Source organism: Tupaia chinensis, unplaced genomic scaffold (genome assembly GCF_000334495.1).
Source record: "Tupaia chinensis unplaced genomic scaffold, TupChi_1.0 Scaffold000671_2, whole genome shotgun sequence".
Lineage (NCBI taxonomy): Eukaryota > Metazoa > Chordata > Mammalia > Scandentia > Tupaiidae > Tupaia > Tupaia belangeri.
The window spans coordinates 1,604,656-1,615,681 of record NW_006160194.1 but is presented as its reverse complement, the minus strand read 5'-3'; the positions used below and the strand labels follow the sequence as shown (position 1 = coordinate 1,615,681).

The 11,026-nt window shown below is 50.7% G+C and overlaps 1 protein-coding gene across 1 annotated transcript in view; it reads right to left on the bottom strand.

Annotated features, from left to right (window-relative positions):
• The window catches only part of LOC102503039 (60 kDa lysophospholipase-like), a gene marked incomplete in the record, with an annotated part of 33,555 nt that extends 33,116 nt beyond the window's left edge, over positions 1-439 (bottom strand). Inside the window, 1 exon segment of the mRNA XM_014592233.2 lies at positions 143-439. Coding sequence (XP_014447719.1) covers positions 143-224 — 82 coding nt within the window.
• Between the last annotated feature and the right edge of the window lie 10,587 nt (positions 440-11,026).

Here is an 11,026-nt window from a genome sequence, read left to right as displayed (position 1 = left end):
TGCTCAGTGCCGCCTGGTAGCCTCCCGGTTCGAAGGCCGAGAGCGCCACGCACCCCGGCTGCACAGCTGGCCCGCTTCCTGTCACCCCCCTCTGCGTCGCGGAGAGGGGCTCCTGACCCCTGACAGCCGGGTCTCGACTCACCGCCGCGCTCGCTCCGCATGCCGATGGTGCCGCCGGTGTAGACGGCCAGCAGCCGGCGCTCAGGCTCCAGGGCACGCGCCATGCCTGGGACCACAGGAGCGCGGAGGGCCAGGGTGACTGGGGCTGCTGCGGCCGCGGGCGGGGCGAGACCTGCTGGGGGCGGGGCCCGTCGAGGGTGAGGGGCGAGGGCTAGGGTCGGTCGGGTCGATCCTTGACTTCCGGCCTGGCAGCGCCCTGCGCAGGGTCACACGCCCACCTGGAGAGCCATAGGCAGCCCTGCCAGAGCGCCCGGCTCCACCGCCCCGGGCCCAGAGGGCAGGGCCAGGCAGGCGCCGCCCAGTTCCGAAGAGAGGAGCCCGCAGGCTGCAGTCGGGGGCCTGCCGTGCCTGACCCGCGCTGCCGGGCCCTGGAGCCCTGACCCTGTGCGCTCGGGCGCCCCGCCTGCTCTCAGCACACCGGCTTGGGTTAGGCTGCCTTGCGAGCCGCTCCGATCCCCTACGGCTCCGAATACACGCTTTCTGAGGCAGAGCTGGGGCTTCCCCTGCATTCGGGGTGCACAATCGAGCCCCTCAACACCCCTCTACCAGTGGCCAGTTCGCGTCTCAGGCCTCCTGCCCCTTGAAAGGCTGTCTGGGCCCCACAGCAGGCTGGGTGAGCTCTTTAAGGCCTGAGCATCTGGACTCCCTCAGAACCCCCTGGCCAGCACAGGGCCCAGGCAGCCTCCTCTGGTCAAACTAGCTGGCGGCTTTCTTCCAGAGCGTGAGAACCAGGGCCCACAGGAGCCAGAGCTGCAGCCGCCTGCTTCCACCTTGTCTGCCTGCCTCTGTCCAGAGCAGTCCACGAGGTAGCCGTGTGCCCACCCACATCTAGCATCAGCTCCAGGCAGGGTGTGTCCCCGGAGACCACCTTCTACTGTGAGCGACCACAGAGGACAGGGACTACGGTGCGGTCCAACAGGGGCCAGGGAAGGTCTCGCTGAAGGGTGGACATTCGAGCAGCACCAGGACAGATCGCGTGTGCCAAGCAGCGGGGGCAGAGGAACCAAGTCCCAGGCAGGAGGCGTGGGCATGCTGAGTCCCCACGATGCCCAGGGGACCGGGCGTGAGCCTGTAGACTTCAGGCATGGTCAAGGCATGGATTCCCATATGGTGGACTGCAGTTCGAGTCCTGGACCTGGTGGTTGTTTTCTCGCTTTTCTTCTCTTTCTCTCTCTGGTGAGTGCACATGCTCTATAGCAAATTAAAATAATAATAAAATTATTATTTTTGAGAGGTTTTTGCTATAGGGCACATGCACTCGCCAGAGAGAGAGAGAAAGCGAGAAATCACCCCCGGGGGGATGGCCACGCTGCAACCCCTTCTCCTCCATTCTCCTCTCGGAATCTTGGGTACGCACACACACGCGCCCGGTGTGAGTTTTAAGCCACCAGGTGCAGGGCTCGAACTGTGGTCCACTACATGGGAGTCCAGCGACATAGCCACTGCGCCAACTGCTGGTGCCAATAAAATTATTCTTTAAAAATTTTTTTAAATAAAAATTTTTGTGCAAAGAAGTCAATAGAGTGAAAAGGCAACCTACTGACGGGAGAACATATATATCTGGAAATGAAAGTCCAATAAGGCATTAAAGTCTAAATTATGTTAAAGAAAAAACTTCCTACAATTTAACAACGCAAAATCAATCTGATTTTAATATGGGCAAAAGACTGAGCCATTTCTCCAAAGATGATAAAGCAGATGGCCAACATGCGTATGAAAAGGTGCTTAGCATCGCTGACCATGGAGAACGCCTGCCCACACCACAGTGAGCTGTCACCTTACGCCCACTGGGAGAGGTGCCGTCAAAGACAAGCCGGGAAAGGTGTGCTTGCAGGGCGTGGAGCTAGGATGCTTGTGCATTGTCAGTGGGACTGGGAGATGGTACTGCTGCTAGGAAAAACAGTGTGGCGGCTCCTCAAACATTAAAAAGCAAGTCCGTCCTGGTAGCACAGTCAGTAGCAAACTAAACTGCAGTGCTAGCCACCGTGTGGCTGACTGCGGTTCAGATCCTGGGGTCGGCTTGAAAACGCACCTGGAGCATGCACACGTGCCCGAGGCCCTGACACGTCAGGGCTGGGAAGGCGGCACAGTGCGACAAGACCTTGTGCACAGAGCCACACTCTGTTCTCTTCCTCTCTGTCTCACGTGCACACGTGTGTTCTCTCTACAGAGTCAAGAAATAACCTTTAAAAAACTGACAAATAGAACTACCATACGACCTGGCGATTCCGTTCAAATATATTCCCAAAGTAATAAAAAAGAGAGTCTCAAAGGGGCATCTGCACATCCATGTTCATAACAGCCACGTGGTAGAAGCAGCCCAAGCGTCTGTCAGGGACAGACAGGCAGAACGTGCTGTAGACACCGAAAAGGAGAAGACCTGTCACAGCTACAAGGTGGATGAGCCCTGAGGACTTTATGCCAAGTGAAACGGGCCAGTCACACACAGATAAACACTGAACGACCCACGTGTATGAGGAACCTAGACTGTGATCTGATGGTGACCCCTAACTTCATGTGCTGGAACCTCCTCCCAGTGCAGTAGGACTGAGAAGCCGGGCTCTGGGGCAGTGTTTTGGGCTTGGGGGTGGAGCCCTCAAGCACACGAGTGCTGTTACAACAGGGTTCACTTAGGGACCTTTTCCCTTCCCGCTCTCTGCCTGTCAGTGTCAGTATGTTGCAGTCCCTCCTCTGCTGCGGAGGCGGTGTTGAAGGTGCCATGCTGGAAACGCAGACCAGGCCCTCGCTACACAGATGTCTGCACCTTGATATTGGACTTCCCAGAATCCAGAACCGCGGTAATAAATTTGTCCTAAAAAATTAAATAAATTAATTAATTTTGAGAGATCTTTTGTGGTAGGGTACATTTGCTTGCTGGAGAAACGGAGAGACAGAAAGCAAGAAATCACCCCCTAGGGAAGATGGCCACACTACAATCCCTTCTCCTCCATTCTCCTCTCAAGCTTTTGGGCATGCATACCCACGTACCCCACATGAGTTTCAAGTTGCTAGGTCCAGGACTTGAACTGCAACTGACCACATGAAAGTCCAGCGCCTTAAACACTATGCCACCTGCTGGCCCCTTAAATGTTCTATTTTAAAATTAAATAAATATAAAATCCTGTTTTTTATAAATCTAGTTTCTGATATGGTCAAAGCACAAAACAAAGATCCGAGATTTGTCAAATTCAGAGACAGAAGGTGGGACAGTGGTTTTTGAGGGGAGAGGGAATGAGTTGTTTACTTTTTAGACTCGCCGGATGAAGTTATGGTGGTCTCTTTCTCAGGAAGATGAGTGTTTTGAAGTAGACCTCCATTTTGAACTCTCTATGTTGGAAACTTGCTTTCTCCTTTTACCTCCAGTAAGCAGTGATCAACACTCCTGCTCCCTACAGAACTCCCTGCCCTCAGATGTTCCTTAGTGGTGTGGTCAGTAGCCAGCCCCCTTGCCCTGAGCCAGGAAGGCCATTAAGATTCCCGGCATTTAGGTAGGGATGGAACACACCCTTAGGAATGATTAACCTGCTTGCTTCCTTCTGTAAACTGCTCCTGAGCTGTCAGCCCCTGCCCCCACCCTTTGTGATCAACCCAGGAAAAAAAAAAAGATTTTTGCCTTTATAAGCACCCTTCTCCCTACACTTGAGGCTGCGGGGTTTTGAGAGACATGAGTCTCCCTGTATGCCGCCGGCTTCATCAATAGAACGCCAATAACTTCGGCTGTGTCTGGATGTCCACCTAGATCTTGCTGATTAGACCACAGCAATGTAACACTACTGAACCCTTCTACTGTGAGCGACCACAGAGGACAGGGACTACGGTGCGGTCCAACAGGGGCCAGGGAAGGTCTCGCTGACGGGCGGACATTCGAGCAGCACCAGGACAGATCGCGTGTGCCAAGCAGCGGGGGCAGAGGAACCAAGTCCCAGGCAGGAGGCGTGGGCATGCTGAGTCCCCACGATGCCCAGGGGACCGGGCGTGAGCCTGTAGACTTCAGGCATGGTCAAGGCATGGATTCCCATATGGTGGACTGCAGTTCGAGTCCTGGACCTGGTGGTTGTTTTCTCGCTTTTCTTCTCTTTCTCTCTCTGGTGAGTGCACATGCTCTATAGCAAATTAAAATAATAATAAAATTATTATTTTTGAGAGGTTTTTGCTATAGGGCACATGCACTCGCCAGAGAGAGAGAGAAAGCGAGAAATCACCCCCGGGGGGATGGCCACGCTGCAACCCCTTCTCCTCCATTCTCCTCTCGGAATCTTGGGTACGCACACACACGCGCCCGGTGTGAGTTTTAAGCCACCAGGTGCAGGGCTCGAACTGTGGTCCACTACATGGGAGTCCAGCGACATAGCCACTGCGCCAACTGCTGGTGCCAATAAAATTATTCTTTAAAAATTTTTTTAAATAAAAATTTTTGTGCAAAGAAGTCAATAGAGTGAAAAGGCAACCTACTGACGGGAGAACATATATATCTGGAAATGAAAGTCCAATAAGGCATTAAAGTCTAAATTATGTTAAAGAAAAAACTTCCTACAATTTAACAACGCAAAATCAATCTGATTTTAATATGGGCAAAAGACTGAGCCATTTCTCCAAAGATGATAAAGCAGATGGCCAACATGCGTATGAAAAGGTGCTTAGCATCGCTGACCATGGAGAACGCCTGCCCACACCACAGTGAGCTGTCACCTTACGCCCACTGGGAGAGGTGCCGTCAAAGACAAGCCGGGAAAGGTGTGCTTGCAGGGCGTGGAGCTAGGATGCTTGTGCATTGTCAGTGGGACTGGGAGATGGTACTGCTGCTAGGAAAAACAGTGTGGCGGCTCCTCAAACATTAAAAAGCAAGTCCGTCCTGGTAGCACAGTCAGTAGCAAACTAAACTGCAGTGCTAGCCACCGTGTGGCTGACTGCGGTTCAGATCCTGGGGTCGGCTTGAAAACGCACCTGGAGCATGCACACGTGCCCGAGGCCCTGACACGTCAGGGCTGGGAAGGCGGCACAGTGCGACAAGACCTTGTGCACAGAGCCACACTCTGTTCTCTTCCTCTCTGTCTCACGTGCACACGTGTGTTCTCTCTACAGAGTCAAGAAATAACCTTTAAAAAACTGACAAATAGAACTACCATACGACCTGGCGATTCCGTTCAAATATATTCCCAAAGTAATAAAAAAGAGAGTCTCAAAGGGGCATCTGCACATCCATGTTCATAACAGCCACGTGGTAGAAGCAGCCCAAGCGTCTGTCAGGGACAGACAGGCAGAACGTGCTGTAGACACCGAAAAGGAGAAGACCTGTCACAGCTACAAGGTGGATGAGCCCTGAGGACTTTATGCCAAGTGAAACGGGCCAGTCACACACAGATAAACACTGAACGACCCACGTGTATGAGGAACCTAGACTGTGATCTGATGGTGACCCCTAACTTCATGTGCTGGAACCTCCTCCCAGTGCAGTAGGACTGAGAAGCCGGGCTCTGGGGCAGTGTTTTGGGCTTGGGGGTGGAGCCCTCAAGCACACGAGTGCTGTTACAACAGGGTTCACTTAGGGACCTTTTCCCTTCCCGCTCTCTGCCTGTCAGTGTCAGTATGTTGCAGTCCCTCCTCTGCTGCGGAGGCGGTGTTGAAGGTGCCATGCTGGAAACGCAGACCAGGCCCTCGCTACACAGATGTCTGCACCTTGATATTGGACTTCCCAGAATCCAGAACCGCGGTAATAAATTTGTCCTAAAAAATTAAATAAATTAATTAATTTTGAGAGATCTTTTGTGGTAGGGTACATTTGCTTGCTGGAGAAACGGAGAGACAGAAAGCAAGAAATCACCCCCTAGGGAAGATGGCCACACTACAATCCCTTCTCCTCCATTCTCCTCTCAAGCTTTTGGGCATGCATACCCACGTACCCCACATGAGTTTCAAGTTGCTAGGTCCAGGACTTGAACTGCAACTGACCACATGAAAGTCCAGCGCCTTAAACACTATGCCACCTGCTGGCCCCTTAAATGTTCTATTTTAAAATTAAATAAATATAAAATCCTGTTTTTTATAAATCTAGTTTCTGATATGGTCAAAGCACAAAACAAAGATCCGAGATTTGTCAAATTCAGAGACAGAAGGTGGGACAGTGGTTTTTGAGGGGAGAGGGAATGAGTTGTTTACTTTTTAGACTCGCCGGATGAAGTTATGGTGGTCTCTTTCTCAGGAAGATGAGTGTTTTGAAGTAGACCTCCATTTTGAACTCTCTATGTTGGAAACTTGCTTTCTCCTTTTACCTCCAGTAAGCAGTGATCAACACTCCTGCTCCCTACAGAACTCCCTGCCCTCAGATGTTCCTTAGTGGTGTGGTCAGTAGCCAGCCCCCTTGCCCTGAGCCAGGAAGGCCATTAAGATTCCCGGCATTTAGGTAGGGATGGAACACACCCTTAGGAATGATTAACCTGCTTGCTTCCTTCTGTAAACTGCTCCTGAGCTGTCAGCCCCTGCCCCCACCCTTTGTGATCAACCCAGGAAAAAAAAAAAGATTTTTGCCTTTATAAGCACCCTTCTCCCTACACTTGAGGCTGCGGGGTTTTGAGAGACATGAGTCTCCCTGTATGCCGCCGGCTTCATCAATAGAACGCCAATAACTTCGGCTGTGTCTGGATGTCCACCTAGATCTTGCTGATTAGACCACAGCAATGTAACACTACTGAACCCTGTTGTAACTCCAACTCTTACCCATGGTCGACTGCAGCCTAACCGAGTGAGTGTCACGGCCACTCAGTGAGAAGCAAGAGGGCGTCCAGACAGAGCCAAAGGTATTGGTTCTGAGGACGACAGGAATGTTCATCAGTCTATTTACTCATTTTTTTTCTTGGAAATTTTGAATTTTTTTTTTTTTTTAGTCTATTTACTCTTAAACAAAAGGGGAGAAGGCAGGTCTCCAGTCACAGGAATTTAAGAGTTCATAATGGAGACGCCCCTCCAAGGCGAGTCCCTCCAAGATGGAGCTGCGCCTGCTTCAAGTCCAGTACAATCCGAGGTCTTGAGAGAGAGACCACGCTTCCATATTTTATCACTGGACCTGGATCCAGCTGCGCCCTGTTATCATTAGCTACTGCCGTTACTCTCTTAACGTGCTCGTTTATAGCCGAGGCATGTACATGCAGGTGAAAACAACTAAGAAAGGATTCAGAGCCATCCAGGGGTTCAGGCATCCCCTCCCGGTAAGGGAGGGTAGCCATTGGGCGCTTGGGAACGTCGGGAGGCACCTGTGAAGAATAAGCTGTGACTTCCCGGAGGACCTAGTACTCAACCTGGTAAATTCTGTGTGTTGCTGTTGGTGTTCAACCACAGTCATACAGTGAATAAGCAGAGACTAGAAGAAAAAGTCTGCAAAACTCCTACCTTGTAAAGGACTTGCATTCTGAATAAAAAACTCCTAGGACTCCACAACAGAAATGCAAACATCCCCTCTCCTGCACCCCAGGGCAAGACCATGTGACTGATGCCTATGAATGGCCGCCCGAGGCACAAAGGCTGGGCCTGGTGGCAGGAAACTGCTCATGGCGCAGACCGGCTGGGAAGCCCCAGGCTAGCAGGGAGGAAAGCCACGCACCTTCCTCTTGCGCCGGCCCTCCAGTGCCCTCTACTGGCAAGGCCTCACATTGCACCAGCTGGGAACAAGTGTTCAGAGTCCCGCCCCAGTGTGATGACAGACAGTGATGGAGGGTGCGTGGGAGCTGAGGGGTGGTAAGCCCTCCAGGCTCCAAGGAGCACAGTTTAAGTCTTATGAAGTTAACAACTACATACCTGCTCTAAGGCCCAACAATCCAACGACTAGGAGAAATAATAATAAAAAAAAAACCTAACAAAGACTTGTTCCTAACATTTTACTTATAACAGACAAAAGGTGAAAACGACCCAAATGCCATCAGTAGAATGGAAAGAGGAACTGCTATATTTACAGGGCGGATGATAAACATTGGGTAGGGTTTATCTGCTCAGCCCCGGGAAGGCTGCGGCCCTCAGGCACCCAGCACACACCCTGTCCACAGCCAAGAGGCCCAAGGTCAGCTCAGCCGAGGGGGCGGCCAAGGAAGAGCCCAAGAGATCGATGAGGTCGGCTAAACCTGCTCCTGCAAAAGTGGAGACGAAGCCAAAAAAGGCGGCAGGGAAGGATAAATCTTCAGACAAAAGAGTGCAGACAAAAGGGAAAGGGAAGCAAACGGGAAACAGGCTGAAGTGGCCAACCGAGACACGAAGAAACATTGACCTGCAGAAAATGGAGAAACTACCAACGAGGAGATCCACCCTCTGATGAAGCAGGCGAGAAGGAAATCCAGTCTGAGTAATGTCATATACCAAATTATCAACGGTCCCTGTCTCCCTTCCTGTACAATTCAGAGTATTTTATCAACTATTTGTAAATCCACGTTTTTAGTAGCTCTAGAAACATTTAGAAAATTCCAATTCATTCCATTTTTCAAGTGTAAATGCTTATTTTAAAAGATGAAATAATTTACTTGTTGCTAATTTCTCAGTACAACCAGAAAATAGTGGGATATCAACTTATAAGAGGCTTTGACTCTCTTATGTGTCAGCTTAACATTCCATGCGTGGGACGGGTGGGTAGTTTTTATATCCTAAATACAAAGCATACCACATGGCAGTTTAGAGTCACAAGTCATGCATTTAATGTGTCTTGACTATTTTAAATTACTTCTGTTATGTTTTTAGTAGTATTGCCTCCTAAAGAAAACCACTCTGATTATTGCTCTCCCTGTCAGAATTGTGTGTACTCTGTAACACCTTTGGTCGTGGTAGTCCAGTTTTCCTAACGATTTTGTTAACGCGCTGTGAAAGATTGGAAATTTGAAGTATGTGGTGTGTATGATACTAAACTGTGATTTGGGGGACTTACATAACAGCTTCTGGCATCTCAAGACAGTAGTTCTTGGGACCAGCAGTTGGCGTAATGGCTGTGTCGCTGAACTCCCATGTTGCCGATCGTGGTTCGAGTCCCAGGCGCATGTGCATGCGTGCCCAAGATCCCAAGAGGAGAATGGAGGAGAAGGGATTGTTGGTGTGGCCATCCCCCTGGGAGGGATTTCTCGTTTTCTATCTCTCTGTCTCTGGCGAGTGCTCACGCCCTATAGCAAAAACCTCTCCAAAAAAATAGAAAGAAAAAGTGAAGACAGTGGTTCTTGATATCCTCTTAAGGAAAATCTGCCTACAAATTTGAAGCTGGAATGTCACTGGAATAACTTTAAAAGAATCACTATACTCGGTTTTTTAAATTTCTGGTGTGTATGTTAAGAACTGGGTACAAACTGACATGTCTGTACTGATCCTCCACACATCAATAAATCTGTTACAAAAAAAAGGCAACACATTGTGTTGAGCTCCAAACATTGTGTCTGCTCAAAGCTGAGCAGAAGACGAGAGTCAGAGTCGGAACCAGCCTGCAGCCAGGCCGAGGCCATCAGGGCAGTGGTGGCTGTGCACAGGGACCCTGCCGTGTGACGGGACAGTCTGTCAGCGGAGGTGTGGTCGCATGGCCGTCGGAGTCCGTCCAAACCTGTGGCACTGCAACTCCTATCTGCACGTTTCTGTCTGTGCACTGTACCTCAAACAGTTATAAAGAGGGAGATCCCGAGAGGAGAATGGAGGAGAAGGGATTGCGGTGTGATCATCCCCCAGGGGGTGATTTCTCGCTCTCTGTCTCTCTGTCTGTCTCTGTCTGTCTGGTGAGCGCACGCGCCCTATAGCGAAAACCTCTCTCAAAAAAAAAAAAAAAAAACCAGATATAAAGAGGGAAAAAGAACCTCTGATTTGATTCAAAGTTATATGAAAATAGGGACCAGCAGTTAGCATAATGACCATGTCGCTGAACCCCCATGTAGTTGACCCCTATTCGAGTCTTGGACCCAGTGTCTTAAACATGCCAGCACATGTGTGTGCGTGCCCAGGGATCGCGAGAGCAGAATGGAGCAGAAGGGACTGCGGTGTGGCCATCCCCCCGGGGGGCGATTTCTCGCTTTCTGTCTCTCTGTCTCTGTCTTTCTGGCGAATGCACGCGTCCTGTAGCAAAAACCTCTCCCAAAAACAAAAGCAGGAGGAAGCATGGAAAGGCCACCTTGCTGAAGCTGTCTCTAGCCCGCGCCCTACCTTTGTTTCACACCGTCTTCTCAAATCAGAAGCCATTTCACCATAAACCTAAGTAACCAGAAATAGACAGCACACCGCGCTGTTCTCTAACAGCTCTCCAACATCGTCATGAATATGCGTCCGCAGAGCGGGGAGAAACTTCGCTTTCTTAATTGGCCGTAACACCCCATCAGTGTGCCCGCTGTTCGCGTTCCCTGGTTCTGAACATCTGCTAGGCCCGCAGCTGGTTTGCAGCTGTTAGAAGAGCTTCCGGGCTTGCCTGCAAAGGCTCTCAGCTATGGCGAGAAAACGTGCAGTTCCAGAGAAATGGGCTAGAGGGCAGTGCCGTCCTGCCGCTGAGGGAAAACCCACCTCCCTAGGCCTGAGCTGGTGCACTAAAGCCAAGCGGCCGCCTTCCCATGCAGTGCAGCCAGGGCGGAAAGGCGTGGAGGGGCGCGCCTCCTCCTCATCACAGGCCTGCAGAAGCACCTGCTAACTGAAGACCCCTGGAGGCTTAGCCTGTCGGCTTTCCCACTTGATGCTACTTCTCTGAGGTTATAATGGTATTTTTCTCTTTTGCTTAAAAAGAGCCTTTTCAAATCAATGTGCTATAATCATCCCAGTACAAAGCAAATCCGGAGAACTGAGAACGTGCCAACAAGCAGGGCGCTGTTTCCACACCGACGCCGACCCAGCTACCGTGGGATCCAACCGCCAGTCA